The 24637-nt window shown below is 47.3% G+C and overlaps 1 protein-coding gene across 2 annotated transcripts in view; it reads right to left on the minus strand.

Moving 5' to 3' along the window:
* Positions 1–24637, minus strand: part of KMT2E (lysine methyltransferase 2E) — a 128239-nt gene that overhangs the window by 56474 nt on the left and 47128 nt on the right. For both annotated transcript variants that reach the window (XM_030553090.1, XM_030552998.1), the window contains exons 6-9: positions 22857–22915; positions 11004–11176; positions 9393–9431; positions 6920–7132 (exon numbers count right to left, since the gene is read on the minus strand). In XM_030553090.1, the coding sequence (XP_030408950.1) occupies positions 6920–7132; positions 9393–9431; positions 11004–11176; positions 22857–22915 (484 nt within the window). The remainder of the gene's footprint in view (positions 1–6919; positions 7133–9392; positions 9432–11003; positions 11177–22856; positions 22916–24637) is intronic.

The following is a 24637-nucleotide window of genomic DNA, read 5'->3' on the forward strand; positions in this document are numbered from 1 at the left end:
AGCAGTCACACGGCCCGTCGGAGCGTGGGCCAGGTAGTAGGCAGGTCCTGATGGAGGAGGGTAACCAGGAAGAGATATCCTTGCGAGGAAATCGGTAGCCCCTTGACCCGGTCCGCTACCGCCCATGAATAAACTGGGGGACTTGCGGAATGGTTTTGGTCCTGTCCACATAAAATGCTAGAGCCCGACGGACATCTAGCGCGTGGAGCTGTTGTCCTGCGGGACGAATGGGGCTTTGGAAAAAGACGGGAGGAAGATCTCTTGGTTAATGTGGAAGATGAGACCACCTGGGAAAGAAAGGCAGGGTGTGGCCTCAGCTGCACCTTGTCTTATGGAAGACGGTGTACGGGGGGGTCTACTGTGAGGCCGTAATTCGACCCCCGTCTAGCTGAGGTAATGGCCACTAGGAGGCGGTCTTCCACGAGAGGTGGAGCAGGGAGCAAGTAGCTAAGTGGCTCGAATGGAGGACCCATGAGCCGAGTTAAGACCAGGTTGAGGTCCCATGAGGGGCAGGAGGGCGTATCTGTGGATAGAGGACGCTCCAGTCCCTTCAGGAATCTCGCCACCATAGGGTGGGAGAAGACGGAAGATCCGTCCACCCCAGGATGAACGCGGAGATAGCCGCTAGGTTGAACCCGGAGGGACGACAACGCCAGACCCTGGGTCTTGAGGGACCAGATGTAGTCTAGAATAGTGGTGATGGAGTCTCCATAGGGGCGAAGACCTTTCTCCGAACACCAACAGGAGAAATGCTTCCACTTAGCCGAGTAAGTAGCCCTGGTGGAAGGCTTCCTACTGCCCAGGAGAACCTCCCAAACCGGGGGTAGAGCAGCGTAACTCAGAGCCCGTCAACCACGCAGGAGCCATGCCGTAAGGTGCAGAGACGGAAGGTCCGGGGTGAACAGAGCTTGCCGTGGTCCCTGGGTGATCAGGTCCTGATGTAGGGGCAAGGCAACTGGATTGGCTACTGAGAGGTCCAGCAACATGGGGTACCAATGCTGTCTGGCCCATGCTGGAGCTATGAGAATCACCCGAGCTCTGTCTCTGCGCACCTTGAGGAGAACCCTGTGTATCAGCGGAACGGGAGGGAATGCGTAAAGCAGGTGGGTTTCCCATGGGATCAGGAATGCATCTGCTAGAGACCCTGGCTCCCGACCCTGGAAGGAGCAGAATGCTCGACACTTCCTGTTCTCCCTGGACGCAAAGAGGTCCATCCGGGGACGACCCCACCTCTGGAAGAGTGAGAGGGCGATGTCTGGACGGAGGACCACTCGTGCAAGCGGAAGGATCTGCCTCAATCGATCCGCTAGAGTGTTCCGCAATTTCCGGGAGATAGGAGGCGGAAAGGTGAACGGCATGTGCTATGCAAAACTCCCAGAGACGCATCGCTCGGCACATAGGGGAGAGGACATGGTCGGTGAAACACCGCGACACAACGACCTTGAAGGAGATGGACAAACGCTTGACAAGCAAGACGGACCACCCTCAACTCTCGTACGTTGATGTGGAGGTCCCATCTCCTGCGGGGTCCACAAGCCCTGAGTTCTTTGGGCGCCGCAGTGTGCCCCCAGCCCAGATCTGAGGCGTCCGTAGTCAGGGATGCCGAGGGCTGGGGCGGATGAAACGGGAGCCCCGCACAGACTACGGACTGGTCCAGCCACCACCGAAGGGAGGTCCAGCACCCTCTGAGGAACGGTTGACGACTGTGTCCAACGAATGTCTGGCCGGCCGGTACTGCGCGATGAGCCAAGACTGAAGAGGCCTCATGCCGTCACGAACGTACAGGCCACCATATGGCCCAGGAGGGCCAGACATGCTCGTAGAGAGGTCAGCGGGGCCGCCTGCAAGCGCAGAATGATGGCCGACAGCGACTGGAACCTGGGCAAGGGTAGCAAGGCCCTGGCCAGGGTAGAGTCCAGAACGGCCCCGATGAACTCTATCCTCTGCGTGGGGAGCAGAGTAGACTTGTCCACACTGATGACGAGGCCCAAGGCAGCAAAGAGGCTGCTGATCCTGCGGACGTGGTCGCGGACCTGCAGCTCCGATGTGCCCCGGATCAGCCAGTCGTCCAGATAGGGGAACACGTGAATGCGGCAACGCCGAAGGTGTGCGACGACGACTGCCATGCATTTTGTAAACACCCTCGGGGCCATAGAGAGGCCAAATGGGAGGACCACAAATTGATAATGTTGGCGGTCGACCACAAAGCGGAGGAAACGTCTGTGCTGGGGGGAAATGGAGAAGTGGAAGTAAGCATCCTGCATGTCGAAGGCGGCGTACCAGTCTCCGGGATCCAGGGATGGGATGATGGTTCCAAGGGATACCATACGGAACTTCAACTTCACCATATACTTGTTGAGTTCCCGCAGGTCGAGGAAGGGCCTGAGGCCGCCCTTGGACTTGGGGATTAGAAAGTAGCAGGAATAAAACCCCTTGCCCTTCTCGCTCTCTGGAACCTCCTCTATGGCTCCCTTGACGAGGAGTGTGTGCACCTCCTCACGGAGGAATTGCTCGTGAGAGGGGTCCCTGAAGAGGGACGGGGATGGTGGGTGGGAGGGGGGGGCGTGAAGAAAACTGCAGGCGATAACCGGCCTGCACCGTACGCAAGACCCAACGGTCCAATGTTATTCGGGTCCACGCCGGGAGGAAAAAAGAAAGACAGTTGGAAAACTGCGGGGAAGGATCCGGAGGGGAAACTGGTACTGCGCCCTCGGGCGCACCTTCAAAACGAAGGCTTAGGTCCCGGGGGGGCCTTGGCGGAGCCTGGGTTCTGCCCCGTTTGGCCACCGGACTGTCTGCGGCGGTTGTTCCTGCCGCGGCGCCTAGTGAGGTCCTGCCGCGGACGGAACGGAGGATACGGCCGACGCTGCTGCTGTTGGTTCTGCTGCCGGAATGGCCTGCGCTGTGTCGCAGGCGTATGCATCCCCAGCGACCATATTATGACCTGTTTTATTGGAAAACAGGCCCTGGCCTTCAAAGGGGAGGTCCTGGATAGTATGTTGGAGCTCCGGTGGAAGGCCAGAGACCTGCAGCCAGGAAATTCGGCGCATCGTGAACCCCGAGGCCAGGGTCCGAGCGGCCGAGTCGGCAGCATCTAGAGAGGCTTGTAGCAATGTCCTCGCTACTTTCTTGCCCTCATCCAGGATGGTGGTAAACTCCTGGCGGGCGTCCTGTGGCAAGAGCTCTGCGAACTTCCCCGCCGCTACCCACGAGTTGAAGGAGTAGCGGCTGAGGAGGGCCTGCTGATTTGAGACCCTGAGCTGTAGCGCCCCCGCCGAATAGACCTTGCAGCCCAGGAGGTCCATTCGTCTCGCCTCCTTCGACTTGGGCGCTGGGGCCTCTTGACCGTGGCGCTCCCTGTCGTTCACCGACTGGACCACCAGTGAGCAGGGTGTCGGGTGAACATACAGGTATTCATAGCCCTTCGAGGGGGCCATGTACTTCCTTTCCACCCCTCGAGTGGTCGGAGGGATGGAGGCCGGTGACTGCCAGATATTAGCTGCGTTGGCCTGGATTGTTTTTATAAAGGGCAGGGCCACTCTGGTGGGCACATCGGCGGAGAGGATGCTAACCACCGGGTCCTCGATTTCAGACACCTCCTCCGCTTGCAAGTCCAGGTTCTGTGCCACACGTCGGAGGAGGTCCTGGTGTGCCCTAAGATCCAGCGGAGGAGGGCTGGAGGACGAGGTACCCGCCACTGCCTCATCCAGTGAAGACAACGAGGAAACCCCCAGCAACAGAGTGTCCACGGGGGGTTCCATCTGGGGCTGCACCTCCGTCACTGGAGGGAGCTCTGGGTCCTGGTGGCTGGACCTGCCGTCTGCTTCCGGGGAGGGAGGGGGTCTAGACACAGTCGCCTCCGGTGGCCTGCGTTCTCCTGTAGGGCGGGGGGTAATGTGTTTTGGACCCTGGGCTTGGCAATACGCCCATGGGGTCCAAAACCCCCACTGTTGAGGCCCTCGCTCCTGTGGTGGAGGGTCCTGGAACAGGGCCGAGTGTCTGTCCTGGCCCAAGGCATAGGCGCTGTCAGCCTGAGAAGACACCGATGGTTCCCTAGAAGGCCACGGAGGCGCTGAGCCTGTTTGGTAGGCGTCTCTGTGCGCCGACTCCGACGCTCCCCTCGGTGCCGCGACCCGTATCGGTGCTGGGATCGGGATCGGGAACGGCGTGGTAGCCAGTGCCGGGATCCGGAGCGGGATCTGGAGCGATGTCGGTGCCGGGAGCGGGACCGCGACCTTCGATCAGCGCAGTGCCGGGATGGCAGTGGGGACCGGGACCTGCCACCGGCACGGTGCCGGGAGGTCGACCGGGATCGGGACCTACCACCGGCTCGGTGCCGGGAGGTCGACCGAGGAGCCAAACGTCGAGGTGAACGGCTCCTAGAGTCTCGGTGCCAGCAGTGAGAGGAGCCAGACCGGGGCCATGCAGATACCGACCGGTGCCGCGAGTACGACCGGTATCGCCTGGGAGAACGGTGCCGGGACTGCGAGCGGCGCCCCAGGCGTGAGCGTTCACGTCTCCAGGGTGATCGGTGCCGGGACTCTGGAGACAGCGCTCGTAGCATCGGTTTGCCCTTGGATGTTACCCGTCCCGGGGGTGCCATCTGAGGCTGCGATGGCTCCGTCAGCGCGATCAAGTCCTGTGCAGAGGCAAATGTCTCCGGCGTGGATGGTACTAGCAGCTCGACCCCTGATCTTAAGAGGGAGCTAGGAGGGGCTGGACTCGACGGACCATCCGGGCCCGGAGTCGACAGCAGCCCTGCAGGCGGTGCCGCAGCCAAGGCAGGTGCCGGGCGCTCCACTCGGGCCTGCCTCGATGGTGTTGTAGACGCCGAGGGTCGTGGATCTGCTCCCGGTGCCGGGGATGGTCAGTGCGGGGAGTCTTGCCGGTGCCGGCGCGGTCCGGTGCCAGAGTAGAATTGGCCGACTGCGCCGCCGGTGCCAGAGTCAGTGCCACTTCCATGAGGAGAGCGCGGAGTCTTTGATCCCTCTCCTTCTTCATGCGGGCCTTGCAAATACGGCACTTTTCACTTATGTGCAATTCCCCCAGGCACTTGAGGCACGCGTCGTGGGGATCGCTAGTAGGCATCGGCTTCTTCCATGCCGAGCACCGCTTGAAGCCCGGCGAGCCAGGCATGAGCCCGGTGCCAGGCGACGGGGAGGGCAACGGCCCACCCGCGAGCAAGTTAAACAACTATATACAATACACAACTAAATAATATACTATCAAACTATCTATGAACTATTTACAACTATGATTACGAACAAAGTACAGCAGAGCTAGGTACGTGGAGGACAGCAAGCGGCACTCCACAGTTCCAGCAACCGACACGGCGGTAAGAAGGAACTGAGGAGCGGGCGGGCCGGCAGGGGTATATATCTAGTGCCATAGTGGTGCCACTCTAGGGGGCGACCTGCCGGCCCACTGGAGTTGCTAGGGTAAGAAGTTTCCGGCAAACATGCACGCGCGGCACGTACACCTACCTGGAATGGATATGAGCAATCACTCGAAGAAGAACCTGAAGCTGTGTTATACAAAATAGGCTGTGGATTGTAATTTTGAGAGTACTGTATGTTAATATTAATGAGACTCACTTATCCAAATATAAAGTTAAAGAAACCATTTTGATTTACTGTGTTCTAAATATGCTTTTATGATGAAGTTTACTATATGAATTTTCTAATAGTACAGAACTTGAACTGTATACAAGTAATCTGCCTTAGTTTACAGCTGCGAATTTTCTAGCCCTCCCCACACACCTCACAGCAATATGGAAGTTTTAGTGGAAAAAATTTGTTTTATAAGCCTATTTAAAATTGTAGCTTATGAGGTAAGGCAGATATAAAATAGAAGAATATTTACCTCTCACTTCAAGTTCAAAATCAGGCACAAGTCATTAGTGACTGGGACAAATTCTGCCTTTGCATGTATACATAGAGATCCAACTGGAGCCATAAACCAGTCTTCAGTTCATTGATCAAGAACAGACAAGCAACAGAGATGCAACTACCTTCTTACCAGCAGAGGTGTTCCTTCCAGAAGTGGGTTAGGCCAAACACTTTTTGGTAAAAATATGGGTGTTTAACTTTTTCTCCGTAAGCAGAGGAATTATGTTTCCGGGGCTGACAATATCACCATTTGCTAGCAGTGTATTTGTAAAAAATTATAATTACAGAAAAATATACTGTGTATTACTGGGAAATTCTGAATGTTATCTCAAAGAATTGGAAAAAAAATGCTCAACATTTAATTTGGAGCCGTTGACAATCCTGGCAGAAAAATAACCAGCAAAGCTAGAGAATCATCTATTCTCACTTCTACAAGTATTCCCCCAGGTCAGAGATGAGGAACGTTAGCGGGGCACAATGGGGAAGTTTACTTTATTACAGTCTGTGTGGAAACTATTCTGTGGATAAACAGAGTAATTCAATCTCCATGCTGTCAATCTGGCAATTTTTATGAACACTAACATTCACCTAGCAGTTTTTAAAAATAATGAAAATTGGAATGTTATGAAGCACACAAATGTATGAATATCAACTGTGATTCATTATTTAAGAAAGTTATAATTTCTTAAAACTGTTACTGCTAACATGTTCCCAATTGGTAGAATGAGCTAGAGATTAAAAAATAAACCTAAGAGAAGAGAAGAACGCTGACTACAACACTGGGAACTGTATGTCATAAACGCATACTAATTTTAGTGCTACTTTAATGAGTTATGTATCAGAGGGGTAGCCGAGTTAGTCTGGATCTGTAAAAGCAGCAAAGAGTCCTGTGGCACCTTATAGACTAACAGAAGTTTTGGAGCATGAGCTTTCGTGGGTGAATACCCACTTCGCCGGATGCCCACTTTGCTGCTTTTAATGAGTTATGCATTTCTTTCCCTTTTTACACGGGTCCTTCTTCACTTATTTACCTCTACTGGAGGTTTGAAGATCAGATTGCTGGTGCTAATTTCTTTTTTATCATTTCCATTGCCTAGTCTCAGAGCTATTCTTTGTGCCTCTCTCTGAACACCCTCGCTGTACTGGTTATTATTTGCTTCTTCATAACGATCCATCCATGCCTTGATCTTAGTTTCCCATCCAAAGTTTGAACTGTCAGAAGGATCAATCTCTGGAGCTGAACCCTACAAATCATAATAACCAGAAATTAAAAATCATGTATCTTGTTTGTAATAGGGTAACATTTAATAAGTTTACAAGTTCAAAAGCCAAATATAAAATCGCTGGCACAGGATAAAACGAAATGCAAACATTTTCTACCAATTCAGTACAATCAGTTAAAAAGTATACAAAGGAGGGTTCTGGTGGGGGGGGGGGGGGAAGAAGCAACCAACACCTCTGGATCTTGTCATAGTTATATCTCATTCATTTATTTTACATTAATCCACTTAACAATTTACTTACAGAATATTCCATTTTTAAAATTCTGCAGTACCTTAAGACCATTTGATTAATCAAACTATTCTCTTACAAAATAATACCACTTCATAAAAATCACCAAGCTCAGTATAGTTCAGAAATAGATATTATTCCTGAGGAAAAATTAATATAACTGTCAACAAGTTTAAAAAAAAATTAAGCCAAAACAAAAATAAGTACTGTATTCACATTAAGGAGGAGCTAGGAATTTATGTTAATGTTGTTTTAAAAGGGGCATAAGTCAACTTAAAATTATCTGATTTTACTGAATACTGCACCGAGTATTTTTGCTAAAAAGTGTATCTGCTTCTGAAAATGCTTTGAAAGTGACTTATTTAGACATAAAACCCCTCCATTTTCCAATTTTGTTTCTCACTACTAATATATGTGACCAATACAAACAAGCCAGAGTGCACGTGCAGAGCAGGGGGTGTCAGGAAATGTGAATCAGAGCAATGAAACACCCTACCCCCACCCCCCACTGTGCAAGTGTCTCATGGAAAAACATCTAGAAGTAAATTCCTGGCCCAAGCTTGTGGTTGGCTTCTAGAGAAGATATACTGAGATTGCAGGAAACTCTTGCTGTTGCTTCCTGGCCCCAAGGGGGCAGGTGCTGGAAGTGAATTCCCCCTTCATTTTTAAACTCTTATGAAAGGGGTCAAATGCAGAGAGTATCCACCTGCTCCCTTTCCTCTTAGTCCCAGCTAGGGTGACCAGATGTCCCGATTTTTTAGGGACAGTACTGATTTTTGGATCTTTTTCTTATATAGGCTCTTATTACCCCCTACCTCCTGTCCCGATTTTTCACACTTGCTATCTGGTTACCCTAGTCCCAGCTCTGCTTTTCCTGCCCAGATCCTATGGTCCTTCCTTGCTTGGCTCCACAGTGGAACCACGGATGCCTCAGGATCCTTACAGTCCCAGTGTCACTCTCCATCTCCACACCACAACTCCATAGAGGGGCCTGAGGTGACAGGTGTTTTCTGCCACTCCCCCACCATGCCTACATGAAAGACTTTTTCCTTCTCCCAAAACGATCTCAGAGGTCCTTGTTGCTCCATGTGCTGTTGCTCCTCTCCTCTACCTGACCTGGCACAGCAACTGATGGAAGCTAATAAATTAGTAGCATCTGAATTCCTGGTAGCTGAGTTTATCCATGATGCTGCTTAACACAGGTGTTAACAGATCATGCACAAGAGCTCCTAAGAAACGCATAAGAGTGATACCATAATGCAGTGCATAGAACTAGAAAGTGAAACTTACCATCAGTAAAACTGCTTTTCCAATTTTATTCATTTGCAATATTACTTGTCACAATGGTAAGTATAACATTTTCAGACAAATGATTTTTAGGTTGGCTGTGATGCTTTTTTGTATGTTTATACTGAACAGGACGAATAGTTAGGATCAAATAACTAAAGAACGAAATAAGGGAAGAATTCTGTAGTCCTAATTTACACAACATGGATCTTTTGACGTCCTCTAAGACCAATTAGGTTTTAAGTTAAAACTGTCAAAACAATCTTACAGCTAACATCCCCGATCACTGTGACTTGCTAGAGGCATGGGAAACTCTTCCTCAGGCTGCCTCTTCTAAATTCTCATCCATCTTTTGAAATTTCATGTTTTTCAAAGGAAATAAAATTCTAGACAAAATTGTATTGCCTGCACTTGCAGAGCTGGTGCCAAATGAAAGATAAATTGGTCATTTTCTAATGTGCTTTATTTAAACACTACCAGAAAATATTTATGCAGTAGTTATTCTGCTAAAAAGATATTTTAGCACCGACACATGTTATGCAGGTGTATTCTGGATAAATATAAACACCAATATATAAGATGATATTCTAAATATACAAACACATGTTCTCATATAAACAAAAATAAGATTAGTTAGCAGAAAGTTCAGAATGTAACTGAAATAACATCTATATTTATCTAGAATTATCATATATTTACGCTTACCTTAACTCTTGAAGATTTCCTAGATCCTTCACGAAAAGCCTAAAAAAAAATGCAGTTGTCATTAAAAAAATTTTAAGATTAACAAAGTTTTTCTGCGGGAAAATGATCTCATGCTTTTTTAAAAAGGCTAAATTCTTAATACAACTGTTCTCATTAAAAGCAGTAACAGGAAGGGAAGAGAATGACATTAAAAGACCAGTAAAAAGGAAGGCCACTTGTATTTTCATATTCTTGAGAACATTATATAAAGATTGCCAATAAAATGAAATCCAAGGTTTCAAAGCTAGTAGTCCAATGGCACTTGGTGGCATAAAATTTGCATTTTTCAGCATTACAACCTCACCTTTATGCCTCACTCACTGTGCCAGTGATTCAGCATTAACCTAGAGTGCTCTGTGGGCATACAAAGTAAACCCATTAAATAGCACACACATTGGACAGCCTATGGATGTACACTGTATATCCTGTAAAATTATGGAAATTTTCTCAAAACACAGTATTTTCCATTAAGTTTGTCTTTTACAACATCCTCTTGCACTATATTAGGAGGTAACCACTGAGTATCAGCACTTTATATTAAGAACTGTCATTCAAGTGATATTTTAACAACTGATCAGATATTTCTACAACTGCATTTGAAACTGGTTTTAAAAAATAAATTCAATTAATGACCTTAAACATTTCTTTCAAATGCCAAAACACTGCCTAACTATTGAAATTCTGGTTTCCAGCTCCAGTTTCTTTTAATATTTTTGCTTGACTGCAACAGTTCTTTATTTTAACCTGATCACAAACAGAGCATTTTTTTTTAAATCATGGAAAGATCTCATTTCTCCATTGCACTAGTATCCAGTAAGTGTTCGATTTTTGTATGAATCTAGAAAATCAAGGTGTCATATTTCACAATGCCAGTGTATTATAATTCTATTGTGGTTCCTCAATACAGTTACTTTTGAGCTTTTTTAAAATTTTCTAAATGCAATACATTGTTATTTCCTTGGTTAAAAATTATATTTTCAAAAAGGATTTTGGAATAATCACACTTTACTTACTAAATTGTGTTGAAGAGATTATTTTCTGAGAACAGTTTTCTACAGAACTGACACTTCAACTGAATGGAATGGCAAGTCAATGTCAGGGAGAACTGACAACACCATCAATCATTTCTGAATTTTAATAGCTAAAGAGCACTATAAAAAGATTTGCCCTTTATTAGCAGCAGTGGGAAGAAAAAAAATGAGGGAGAAATAGTGTAGCTATAACAGCATGAGGTAAAAAAATGCCCAAATGTATTTATAAATAGTAGACTCCTCACAGGACACCATATAAGCCTGTACATATTGTATGCAAATGTGTTATAAGTTTAAAAAGTTACTATCAATCCATTTCTAAAGGGATTCCACTGTAAAGAATACTGGATAGCCAGAAAAAAAATAATAAATAAAATGTCTGATACATCACTTTCCATGGATGAGTCCTGCATACCAATCTAAATTCAGAAAGTAAAAACCTCTACACCAACACGAGGCAAATGTTAAAAATGTCACATATCAGTAATTCATTCCATTACATGAAAGCTATGAAAAGTAAAGACCAATTAAATTAACTTACCTTTTTACATTTTGCAATGTTCTGCTCTTTCTCCCCACTTTTTTTCCTTTTCTTGTCATTAACCTTAGTAACCCTTGTAGCAGTTAGAGTAATTGTAGTTGGTGTGTGTTGAAAAGCAGTATACAGTTCCACAGGAACTTCATCACCACTTTCTGTTGCACTTGTATCCCCATCTATAAAAACAAAATAAAACAAACACTGTAAAAAGAATCAGGTATTCAGTAAGTGTTTAACCTATAATACTGGGTTTCCAAAATTAAAGTAAGTGCTGTCCCAACCTATAAGCTGCTGCAAGTATCCACATGCAGAATTCAGCAAGGTGACGTGACAGGAATGAGTCTTTTGGTGTCCTCACGAAAATCTATCGCAATATAGCCAAGTTAAAAGACTTTGAAAAATCTGAGTTCACACACGCTCAGTAGAGACTTAAAAATTTAGCAGCTAGAGTCCTTGAAGATTGTCTGAAATAAGCATGCTTCACACCACAGCTGAGCAGGACTTTCACTCCAAGGGCAACTCTGGGCTGCTGCAGGCCATATGGGGTCTGGGCACCTGAACTCTCTCTCTCATATTCCCAATGACCTGCCTCCTGTAGTCACCAGGAGGAAGTTGCCAGACACTGAAAGGGAAAGGAGATTGGGTCAAGAAGCCCCAAAACCTAGGAAATTACACATTTAAAAAACATGTAGGGAGTTCTGTGCACTTGGTAGGCATGCTGCTGGGAGAGTTATGTGGTTACTGTTACATCAATTCCAGAGGTTGATTGTCTCTACACACAGGGAAAGGGATCTCATTCTCTCTTTGTTTATGGAGAAGACAGTAATCATATTGTCCAACATTATCTGGAAATATTGGGACTGGATGAGTGGAAGGAATGTATTGCATGCTCAATACACTGCTCTTAATTCCAGTAAAGTGATATGCATTCTGGCCTCCAGAGGGGACCAAGTTCCTTGTGCAGTGTGCTTAACCATATGGGCTCCCCAAACTACAAGGGAAGCATCTGTAATGATGCTCACTTTAGGTGTTGGTGTGAGGGAAGGAACTCCAACCCAAATATTTTCTGGGTGTGCAAGAGAGACTGTAACATTTATTTTTTTTTTTTGTTTAAAAGAATATCAGAGTTGGAAGGGACTTCAGGAGGTCATCTAGTCCAACCCCCTGCTCAGGGCAGGACCAATCCCCAGACAGATTTTTGCCCCAGATCCCTAAATGACCCCTCAAGGATTGAACTCACACCCTGGGTTTACCAGGCCAATGCTCAAACCACTGAGCTATTCCTCCCACCTTGATTGTAACCTGTTACTCTGGAACTGATGTTGTCTTTGTCTGATGAGTAGACAGTCTGAAGCCAGGCTTATAGGCAACAGAAATGGAGCCTAGCAAATGGTATAACTAGATGCATGAGGCCACATGGCCTAGAAGGGAAAAGGAAACCCTGACTGTAGTCTGAAGTCTGAGGATGATCTGTTTTATCAAATCACTTGGGGTGTAGAATCTCTCCATCAGGAGATGGACTCAACTGCAGCAAGAGCCTAAGGTCATACCTATAAAATCTCTAGTCCTTGTGGGAGTGAAAGTGGATTTTTTGTGGCCGACACAGATTCTCAAGGAAGACAATAGGCAGAGTAGGAATATAGTTGCCAACTGGACTTCTCTGCTGGATCTCCCCACCAGGAGCCAGTCATCAACATATAGAAAGGCAGTAAAAGCCGTTTCTTCTCATCTAAGCTGCAACCACTGAAAAAGACTTCTGTAAAAGACCCTGGGTGTCATAGCTAGCTCAAATGAGAGGATTCTGAATTGGTAACAGTCTTGCCAAAGGAAGAAGAGGAGGTTACTCACGCTGTGCTGTAACTGATGTTCGTTGAGATGACTGTTTCTGTGGGTGCTCCACTCCAGGTGTTGGTGTGTCCCTGCACCTTCGCTAGCAGATTTTTGCAGCAGTAGTCATACAGGCCATGCATGCGCAGAGCCTGCCTTCCTGCTCTGAGTATATCTTAATAGTATGCATGCATGGCTGGTGGTCTCAGTTCCTTCTCTACAACAGAGGCTACCCCAACTCCGAAGTAGAGGTGAGGAAAGTGGGTAGTGGAGCACCAACAGGGACGTTCATCTCAAAGAACATCAGTTATTGCACAGAGTGAGTAACCTCCTTCTCTTCAAGAGATATCGCTGTGGGTGCTCCACTCCAGGTGGCTTAAAAGCAGTGTCTCTCAAGGAGGTAGGGACTTTGGATCTGATAGGATAATACAGCTCTGCCCAATCATGTATCAGAGAGAGGGCCTTGAGCAAGGGCTTAACAAATGTGTGTTCAGAAGACCAAGTGGCCACTTTACAGATGTCAGCTAGGGGAACTTTGCATAAGAAAGCTACAGAGGTAGTCACAGATCTAGTGAAATGAGTTCTGATGCAGGCTGGAGGTGTAACTTTCTTTATCTCATAGCACAATCGGATGCAGTCAGAAAAACAGTTTGAAAGTCTCTGGGTAGAAATAGGTGTCCTTTTGGAACGCTCCGCAATGGAGACAAAAAGTCTAGAAGAGTTTCTAAAAGATTTGGTTCTATTCAAATAGAAGGACAAGGCTCTGCATACATCTAACATATGCATTGTGGCTTCGAAAGAGTTTGCATGTGGTTTCAGAAAGAAGGTCGATAGGTGTATTGGCTCATTAATGTGGAATGAGGAATGAACCTTTGGAAGAAATTTGGGGTGTAATCTAAGGGTAACTTTGTTCTTGAAAAATAGCGTATATGGTGGCTCTGCCATAAGAGCTGCTATTTCTCCTGCCCATCTGGCGGAGGTAATTGCCACTAAAAATGCTGTTTTCATAGAGAGGTGTAAAAGGGAGCAAGTGGCTACGGGATCAAATGGTTGTTGAGTTAGGCAGGTTAATGTTAAATGAAGGTCCCACAGAGGGGTAGGCAGTTTAATGTCTGGGAATAGGGTTCGGAGTCCCTTGAGGAAACACTTGGTGATCGGATGAGCAAAGAGAGAGGTATTGTTGATTCTGTCATGAAAGTTTGTAATAGCAGCTAAATGGACGCTGATGGAGCTGAAAGAGAGGCCAGATTGCTTAATGTCCAATAGGTAGTCAAGCATGAGCAGGAGAGGTACCGACGTGGGAGAAAGTTGTTTAGGTGAACACCATTGCGTGAATTGTTTCTACTTTTGCAGATAGGTGGTGCGAGTAGATTGAGTTCTGCTGTGTAGTAGCACTCTTTGAACTTGGTCAGAGCAAGCTAGTTCGTTTTGGGAGAACCATGTAGGAACAAGGCTTTGAGGTGAGGCATGGACAGGGTGGGGTGAAGAAAGGGCAACGTTGCTATGATAAGAGGTTCGGAGTGAGGGGCAACAATATTCATGATCAAATTGATATTCTGGTGAGGAACGGAAACCACGGTTGTCTGGGCCACGACGCGGCAACCAAGATCACCGTGACACGATTTGTTCGTATCTTTGTCAGAACTCTGTGGAGAACCAGTATGGAGGGGAAGCACAGAGTAAGTTCCGGTGCCATGGGACCATGAATGCGTCTCCCAGGGAACGTTTGTCGAGTCCTGCTCTGGAGCAAAATTCGGGACATTTCGTGTTTTTTGCAGTTGCAAAAAGGTCTATGGTTGGGTGACCCCAAATGCGGACTGTGCTGCAGATGATTGTCTCGTTTATCTCCCATTCGTGATTCCAGGGAAAGCGTCTGCTGTCGTATTCGTAACTCCGGGAAGATAGGCGGCTGATATCCGGATGTTGTTCGCAAGGCACCAATTCCAGAGCTTCATAGCCTCTATGCAAAGCGAGTGAGAGCGAGCTCCTCCCTGCCTGTTTACATAGAACATGCAGGCAATGTTGTCTGTTATTATGCGTACATGTTGATTCCTGATTAGTCAGAGGAAGTGATGGCAGGCATTGCTTATGGCTCAACGTTCTAGGACATTTATGTGAGGAAGGTTTCGGTTGAAGACCATAGACCCTGGACTGTGTGGTGATACATGTGCGCGCCTCACCCTGTAAGGGATGCATCGGTAGTCTTTATGAAGGATGGATCGTCCTGGAGAAAGCGGACTCCAGAGCAGAGGTTGGAGGGAACTGTCCACCATAGTAGAGAGTCTCTGACTTGGAAGGGTATGGACAGAGGCTTGTTTGGAGTATGCACAGTTGGTTTGTAAACTGTGGCCAACCAAGCTTGGAAGCACCTCATGTACAAGCGTGCATTTTGGACCACGAAAGTGCACAAGGCCATGTGACCTAGTAGTTGTAGACAGTCTCAGGCAATGACCTGGGGACTGTTGTGAAGTTTTGGGGCCAGAAGTTTTAGGGTGTTGAATCGGTCAGGTGGGAGAGATGGCAACCCCTTTCGGTAATGGAGGTCTGCTCCTCTGAACTCCAGGTGCTGGGAAGAATGTAATGTGGATTTGTTCTCTTTTCTGTTAATAAATAATGGGAATAAAAGCCCTTCCCTCTGTGTTGTTCAGGCACAAGTTCCACTGCTCCCAACTGAAGGAGATGTTGTACTTCTTGGAAGAGCAGTGGCTCGTGAGAGTGGTCCTGAAGAGAGATGGGGAGGGTGGGTGGATGGGAGGCAAGGAGAGGAAGGGAATAGAGTAGCCAATTGTGACGAGCTCTATAACCCACTTGTCAGTGGTAATGCTCTATCACTGGTGGGAGAATGGCCATAGGTGGTGTCAAAAAATAGGGACATGGGGTGTAAGCGCTGAAGTGAGAACATTGTTTTCTAGGTCCTTGACCAAAACTTCAAATCTGCTTTTTAGTTGGAGGGGGTTGAGGCGTTACCGAAGAATTGAGATAATGACGCTGGTATCTGGGTCTCTGGTATTGCTGTTGTTGCTTCTGTGATCTATGCAAGTGCTGTGTATATGCGGGGTTGCGTGGACAGTGGTAAGGTTGAAAGCTATATTGTCGCCTTCTGGTTGTAGGGGTTTGGATTCCTAAGGACCAGAGGCTGCCCTTGAGTCCTTCATTGAATGAAGTATGTTGTTCGTGGTGGAAGCAAAGAATTTGTCACCATCAAAGGGAAGATCTTCAATGGTACTCTGGACCTCTCATGGAAAGGAAGAGGAGAGCCATGAACCTCGGCGCATGACCACTGCTGTGGTGGTGGATCTTGCTGCAGTAGTGGCTGCATCAAGGGCCACTTGAAGAGCGGTACGGGATATGATTTGTCCCTCAGAGACTAGAGCGGTAAATTGATGACATTCCATAATTTGCAAGAACTGCAGTATAATTAGCAATACGAAATTGTAGCATTGAAGATGCATATACTTTATGTTCAAGGAGGTCCAAGTGTTTACTATCTTTGTTGGATGGGGTGGAGCGGGAATACTGCTCTTTGGCCCATTGGATGGCTACGTCTACCGCCAAGGAGTTTGGTGTTGGATAGGTAAAAAGGAATTCAGAGCCCTTAGAAGGAATAAAGTATTTGCGATCTGCTCATTTACAGGAAGGTAGGCTTGTAGCGGGGGTCTGCCAGATGGCCTTAGCAGGTTCTAAAAGGGCTGAGTAGATTGGTAATGCAACCCTAGAGGAAGAAGAGGGTTGTAGGATGTCCGTTAACTCATGCTGTTGTTCAGGGACCTCCTCCAAATTAATTCTCAACTCACTGGCAACTCTTTTAAAAAGGTCTTGAAATTGTGAGAAGTCATCCAAAGATGTTGTGGGAGGGGGAAGTAAGGCTTCTTCAGGTGGTACTTCCAGGTCTACTGGAATAGGAGCAGGATGTGATTGATCCTGCAGTTGTGATGATGCTGCCTGGTGTGTTGCATCAGCAGCAGGTACGTCAGCTGGTGGTGCTAGGCAGGTGTTGCGCCCGGTCGAGGTGGAGTAGCGAGTGTGTTCGAGGATACGATGCCAATGGGGCCCAATATTGCCACGGCAGTGGGAAGGGCATAGGTGGTACCATTCAGGGGTTCACACACCATGGGGCAGGATCTTGAGCGTAGGATGAGGTAATTTTTCTGTGACCTCTGTTGACAGGGGTCTGAGGATGCGAATCTTGATACGGTGAAAAATCCCCTTGCAGTCCAGATTCCTCATCACTGGAGGGAGGCTGTCCAGACCCTGAGTCAGCCATTGTAGAGAAGCAGGCATTCAGTAGGGGTGACGGCAGGGTAGGTGATACAAAGAGGTCCCTTGACTGAGTAAATTGCAGTGCTGAGGCTTCTGTGTGAGGTGAAGGCTGTGCAGGAGGAATCTGCTGTCAGGAAAATGCCTCTGCACTGGTGTTTTGAGCCTTAACTCACTACTGGTCAGCTCAGTGGATGTTGGTGCTGGAGCCCGGAGATCAGTATCAGCCTACGGGGGTCAGGCAGGTCCAGATATGTTGGCACCGTGTCTGTCGCGGTGCCAAATGCTACCAGAAGAAAGGCAGGCAACTGGAAGCCTGAAGCCTCGGCACCGGAACTTTCTGCTCCCACCACAACCGCAAGCGGGTTTCACGCGGTGCCAGAGGAGCCCGGCATCTCAAACGTGCTCAAGCGGGAAAGCAGTGGGAGGGAAGCGGTAGACCTGCCCGGAGAAATCTTAACCCGCAGGGTTTCCTCTGCGGATGACAGAAGGTGGCCCTTGTTTTTTTTGTGCTTCTTTGAGGTGGGGGGGCTGTGATGGGCAGCGGAGCTGGAGTCAGCTCCTGGGTCTGAAGCTGACCCTAGCGATCTCTGGAGGAGGAGCAGTTTAGTCTAAGCTCCCCATCCTTCCATGCCCTGGAGCTAAATTTACTGCAGTGGGCACATTTTGGGGGGATGTGGGTCTCCCCCAAACATTTTATACATTTTGAGTGATCATCTGACAGGAGGACAGGCTCCTTGCAGGTAGAGCAGCGTTTAAAGCCTGGGGAGCCAGGCATGTCAGAAGCAGCTGCGGCTGACAGGAACAAAGGGGGGGTGGGGTTTAAGTGAAAAAGGTAACTATGACTAACAACAAACTAACTAACTAGAAGGGTAATTTTAACAAGAGGAAGAAAGTTCTTAGCGAGTCTGCTGAGCTCCGTCTCAAGCTGGGGACGGCAGAGAAGGAACTGAGGAGACTGGCCACCAGCAGGGGGGACGGGGGGCCATGCAGGCTCTGCGCATGCGAGGCCGGTATGAGTACTGCTGCAAAAATCTCCGAGTGAAGGCGCAGAGATGCATCGACACCTGGAGTGGAGCACCCACAGGGACATCTCTCAAAGAAGAACCTGAAGAACTTTCTGTAGGATGGGTGCATATCTATGTGAAACTAAGACTCTTTTATGTCAAAAGCCACAAACTATATGTCCTCTTCCAGAGGGGAAATTTTTGATCCCAATGTGATCACACAGAATTTTAATTTTTGGATTAATAATTAATTGGCATTGGTCAAGAATCAGTCTCCACTCTTCGTTCTTTCTGGGGACTAGGAAACATGGGGAGAAGAATCCCTTCCCCTGATGTTGAAGTGGCAAAAGGTGCACCTCTTAATGTAGGATTTCCTTACGAGATTAGTCCGTGAAAAGGGACTGGGAATGGGGTTGGTGGTAAGAGGTAACAGAAACTCGATCAAATAGCCAGAGTGAATAATTTTCAGCACTCACTTGTCTGTTATTTTCCCTCAATGGCAGGCAATGCTTTTTTTAAAACCTCGGTCTTCACAGACAAGGTCAGCTCCCAGACTGCTGCACTGGGCAACACAGTATGGGGAGGAGGTGAGCAGCCCTCAGCGGTGAAAGAACATGGTATGGACTATTTAGAAAAGCTGGACATGCACAAGTCCATGGGTCCAGATCCAGTGCATCCAAGGGTGTGAGGGAGTTGGCTGATGTGATTGCAGAGCCACTGGCTATTATCTTTGAAAATTTGTGGCGATTAGGGGAGATCCCGGATGACTGGAAAAAGGCAAATATAGTGCCCATATTCAAAAAAGGGAAGAAAGAGAACCTGGGGAACTACAGACCAGTCAGCCCCACTTCAGTCCCTGTCAGAATCATGGAGCAGGTCCTCAAGGAATCCATTTTGAAGCACTTGGAGGAAAGGAAGGAGATCAGGAACAGTCAATGTGGATTCACCAAGGGCAAGTCATGGCTGACCAACCTGACTGCCTTCTATGATTAGGTAACTGGCTCTATGTATATGGGGAAAGCGATGGATGTGATATATCTTGACTTTAGCAAAGCTTCTGATACATTCTCCACAGTATTCTTGACAAAAAGTTAAAAGAAGTATGGATTGGATGAATAGACAGACTATAAGGTGGATAGAAAGCTGTCTAGATTGTCGGGCTCAATGGCTCAATGTCTAGTTGGCAGTCAGTATCAAGCGGAGTGCCCCAGGGCTCAGTCCTGGGGCCGATTTTGTTCAACATCTTTATTAATGATCTGGATGATGGGATGAACTGCACCCTCAGCAAGTTCGCAGATGACACTAAGATGAAGGGGAGAGGTAGATAAGCTGGAAGGTAGGGATAGGATCCAGAGTGACCTAGACAAATCTGATGAGGCTCAACAAGGACAAGTGTAGAGTTCTGCACTTAGGAAGGAAGAATCTCATGCAGGCAGAAAAGGACCTGGGGATTACAGAGGACAAGAAGCTGGATATGAGTCAGCAGTGTGCCCTTGTTGCCAAGAAGGCTAACGGCATATTGGGCTGTATTAGTAGGAGCATTCCCAGTAGATCAAGGGAAGTGATTATTCCTCTCTATTCTGCACTGGTGAGGCCACAGCGGGAGTATGGTGTCTAGTTTTGGTTCCCCCACTACAGAAGGGATGTGGACAAATTGGAGAGAGAGTCCAGCAGAAGGTAACAAAAACAATTAGAGGGCTGGGGCACATGATTTAGGAGGAAAGGCTGAGGGAACTGATCTTATTTAGCCTGCAGAAGAGAAGAGTGAGGGGGGATTTGATAACAGCCTTCAGCTACCTGAAGTGGGGTTCCAAAGAGGATGGAGCTAGGCTGTTCTCAGTGGTGGCAGATGACAGAACAAGAAGTAAAGGTCTCAAGCTGCAGTCGGGGAGGTTTAGGTTGGATACTAGGAAACACTATTTTACTAGGAGAGTGGTGAAGCACTGGAATGGGTTACCTAGGGAGATGGTGGAATCTCCATCCTTAGAGGTTTTTAAGGCTCGGCTTGACAAAGCCCTGGGTGGGATGATTTAGTTGGTGTTGGTCCTGCTTTGATCTGGGGATTGGAACAGATGACCTCCTGAGGTCTCTTCCAACCCTAATATTCTATGATTCTAAGGTATCAAATCAGGAACACAGATCTCAAAAGTCTTGTCAAAAGAAAACCTTCAGCTGTGGGTTGGGGTGAGGTATATCAATAGATGTTGAGGAAACTACATACCTCGATCTCTGTACCCTCTGTCATTTGCACAGGGGTTTGTGAGAGCACTGATGATAAAACAGTTGAGGAGGTAGTCTTTTTCTGTACCCCTGTTTGTGATGTTCTCTCTTTGGGACAGATGTATAGATACTCAAAGATAAATGCTATCAAGCCTTTACAATAATGAAGAAACCAATCAGTCTTTTCATTAAAATAGTTAACTGAATCAGAGGTCAGGTCTTCAATGGTACTTTATACCTCTCCAGAAAATTTGAGAACTGCAATCAGGATCATCTCCTCACAGCCGCAATAGCCATCGCTCTGGAAGCAGTATCAGCAACAATTGACAGCCTGAAGATTTGTTCTGGCTAGCGATTTACCTTAATCAATTAAGTTCTGGAATTTGATTCTACCCTAAGGGATCAGAGGGTAGCCGTGTTAGTCTGGATCTGTAAAAGCAGCAAAGAATCCTGTGGCACCTTATAGACTAACAGACGTTTTGGAGTATGAGCTTTCGTGGGTGAATACCCACTTCCTCAGATGCACAGGATTCTTTGCTGCTTTTACCCTAAGGGAGTTTGTCTTTGAATCCTAACAACTTCACATAATTGGTGAAATTGTATTTTGCTAACAGGGCCTCGTAATCAGCAATTCTGAATTGGAGACTTGTGTAGGAGAAAGGGTACCAGTACAAGGTTCAATTGGTTGGGGCATTGGGAACCATTTGTCCGTTGGAAAAAGTCATACCTGGGGTGACAACAGAATCCCAATCGCCTGGAGCTTCCATCCAGACTTGCTCCTCAGCAGGAGTAGAGGTTCATCTGGGGCCTCCAACTCATTCAATGAGAAAGTTGGTTCTCAACTGACCATTGGTACCAAAGTATGGGTACTCAGGTCTGCAGATGGAAGATTATCTTACTCTGGTGCAGTGGTTAACTTATTTATAATTATGGCCCGAATATGCGGCCTACAATGTGTTACCTGGCAGCAGGGGCAGGTGGCAGGCAGCAGCCCTCTGGAGCTGCGAGGCCTGCCGGCTGCCGCACCCCGGACTCTACAGGGGTCTAAACTGCATCTTATCTCCCCCGTGCTGGGCAGCCAAGAACCTGGACCCCGCCTTGCAGGCCAGCCTTTAGCACACAGCTGAGCTGAGTTCCAATTGGGCTGCATGTGGCCCACAGGCTGCTCTGGTATAATGTCTCTAAATAAGAACAGACCTGAGAGAAGAGGGGATTGAAGGTAACAGAGCAAAAACATCCTTTGGGAAGATGCAAGTCTCAGACCACTCTGATGTAGGGTGAACTGATGGTCAGAGCAGTCGGATCAGACACTTCCCTGGTCACAGCAGATGTCAAATCCCTCTGGGCCTTGTTGGTACCAGAGCACAGTCTCATCTGGATGTTGAAGAAAATGGCAGTGGAGGTCTTTTTTTGTGATTTATACGCTTGATCAAAGATTGGAACCAATGGAGCCTTACTCCTGCATGTTGCATTTTCCTGCCGGGGAGGTTTACCAAGACTTAAGTCCTTAGGACCTTATGTGAGGACTTGTCTGACTTGGGAAAGGGATCTTTTCTCTTCAGGCTAGATTCAGAGTAGGATCTGTCTCTGTGTTTGTGAGTGTGTCACTTATTGTCATAAGACTCCTTGGACTTTAAGCTTGGAAGTTGCAGCCTCAGCTCCTGAGGTCGCATTCACAGGGGTGCTACCTCTTGACCGAGGCCGATGTTGTGATCCAACTGTGGGCTAATGGCTCTATCCATTCACTGTTCTCTCCCCCCCTCCGAGTCTGAGCTCTCAATCCTCACGCAGTCAGGGAGGGAAGGAGTAGCAAATGCTGCACTCAGTGGAGAAGTGAGCCTTACCAAGATACTAAAGGCAGTGTTGGTGTTTGTTACTCACTGGAAAGGAGCAGGGGCAAGAAATTCAATTCTTAAACCTGGGACTGCAGGCATAGTCCTTGCCCTCAGGGGAGAGCTTCCCCACAGTGGGGGAGAGAATTAAAGCTACACTTTACTAAATACTAAAAGTTATAAATCTAAGAGTGAAATTCTAAAATATTAATTAGAAGCAACAATAGGAGAAGCTGCAGACACAGAAGATTGAATGAGACCATGCACTAGTAAGAAGGAACTGGAGAGGTGTCAGTCCACACTGCCTCTTATACTCTCTGTTTGGAGCACAAGGAGAACAACTGTGCACATGCAGGCCAAAGGACACCACTTACTAAAAATCTCCAAACTCAGGCAGATGGTGTGTGTGCAGACCCACGTGTGGAACACACATGGAGATCATCCCTCAAAGAAGAAACTCGTTTCTTACAGAGTTTCATAACTGACTAGTACATATATAAAATCAAGATGTGCTGTGTTTGATAAGATAAAATATGGTTAAAATATTTCATTCTATTCCAGATTTTATATGGAAGAATGCTAGTTACAAAGCACCTGGAAGGCTACAAACTGGAGAACTATAAAAATATTCTCAGGGTCTTTACAGTTCATTGAAACATTCAGTACATTATATGAAATTTTAATAAATATTACATTTTCTTCTTTGTACCCACCTGACATGTTTTCCCTTTTTCTTCGCTGCAGCAGCACTGCCCTTTCCTTATCTAAACTTCTGCATAAAAAACAAAATTTTCAAATAACAGTTTAGTCAACATGTCAGAACATTTCTAAGTGGTTGAACCTAGGTACGAAATGGAGCCAAACATGAAACAATTACAGTAATCAGTGCACACACTACTTATTTATTCTGTAATCATCAGTCAGTAGGTGGATGCTGTAATGCATAAAAATGTAGTTGGTTCACTGTTTCATTATGCAACAGTATGATCTATGCATAATAGTATCCAAAAGTGCCAGTCTCATCTAACTCACTTCACAAGGTAGCAAATGTTGTATATCCATATTTAGAACCTCTTAAGCTGATCCATGGAATTACAGAATTCCCATCTTTAAAATGGGAAATTGGTCAAAACAATGATTAAAAATGGAATAACTAAAACACCTGGAAAACCATGATGTGATAGGGTTCAATCAGCTTTGGCAAAGGAAAATCATGACTCACTAACCAGAATTCTTTGAAAAAGTGTCAATAAATAGCAGAGAAAACAGAATCACTTGACATAATTTATTTAGACTTTCAAAAGGCTTTTGACAAGATACCTCAAAAGAAACTTGAAGAAATTAAGATGTAAAGGGGGTCAAAAGAGTTCAAGATAAAAAGGAAGCAAAAATTCTCAAACATTTCAGAAATGCCAAATCTGGTTTTCCACGGTTTTTCTGAAGAACCACCAGATCTAACTGCATGTTTATTATAAACTCTACCATTTATCTGATGGGGTGGAGATGTTGAATTTTTAAGACATACTTTATTCAAAAGTTTAGTCAGTCATGAAAGTTGAATAGGTGTTAAAACACAGTTTTGAACTGTAAAAAATTCTTCCCTATCTCAATTGTTCTGTTTTTATCATCTTGACTTTTGTGATACAGCTTCTCTAGCTCTCCAGCTACCATGGACACTTCAGGCTAGATTCACAAGGGACTTAGGTTACCTAAGTCCAATATTTAGATGCCAATGGCATTCACAAAACCACTGCTTGGCTGCTGCCCAATCCTGTAGGACAGAGGTGGGCAAACTAGGGCCTGCGGGACCCTCCTGCCCGGCCTGAGCTCCTGGCCCGGGAGGCTAGCCTCCGGCTCCTCCCTCGCTGTTCCCCCTTCCCCACAGCCTCAGCTCACTGCGCCGCCGGCACAATGCTCTGGGTGGCAGGGCTGCAAGCTCCTGGGGCAGCGCAGCTGCAGAGCCTGGCCTGACCTGGTGCTCTGTGCTGTGTGGTGGCATGGCTGGCTCCAGCTGGGCAGCACAGCTGTAGCACCACCAGCACTCCAGACAGTGTGATAAGGGGGCAGGGAGTGGGGGGTTGGATAGAAGGAAGGGGAGTTCGGGGTGGGGGTCAGGGGGTGGGGGGATAGGGGTCGGGGCGGTCAGAGGGCAGGGAACAGGGGTTGAATGGGGGCAGGGGTCCCAGGTGGGCAGTCAGGAAGGAGAAGAGGGGTTGGATGGGGTGAAGGAGGGCACTCAGGGGACAGGGAGAAGAGGTGGTTGGATGGGGCAGGGCTCCCTGGGGGTGGGGGCAGTCAGGAATGTGAGGAGAAGTTGGATAGGGCGGCAGGGGTCAGTCAGAGGAGGGGGGTTCTGGGGGCTGTCAGGGAACAGGAAGGGGGCGTGGATGGGGCAAGGGTCCCAGGGGGTCCATCAGGGAACAGGAGGGGTTGGATGAGGCAGCAGGCCGGAGGGCGTGGGGGGGAAAGGAGAACTGTCAGAGGCTGAAAAGCG

The sequence above is a fragment of the Gopherus evgoodei genome, chromosome 1 (genome assembly GCF_007399415.2).
Source record: "Gopherus evgoodei ecotype Sinaloan lineage chromosome 1, rGopEvg1_v1.p, whole genome shotgun sequence".
NCBI classification, from domain to species: domain Eukaryota; kingdom Metazoa; phylum Chordata; order Testudines; family Testudinidae; genus Gopherus; species Gopherus evgoodei.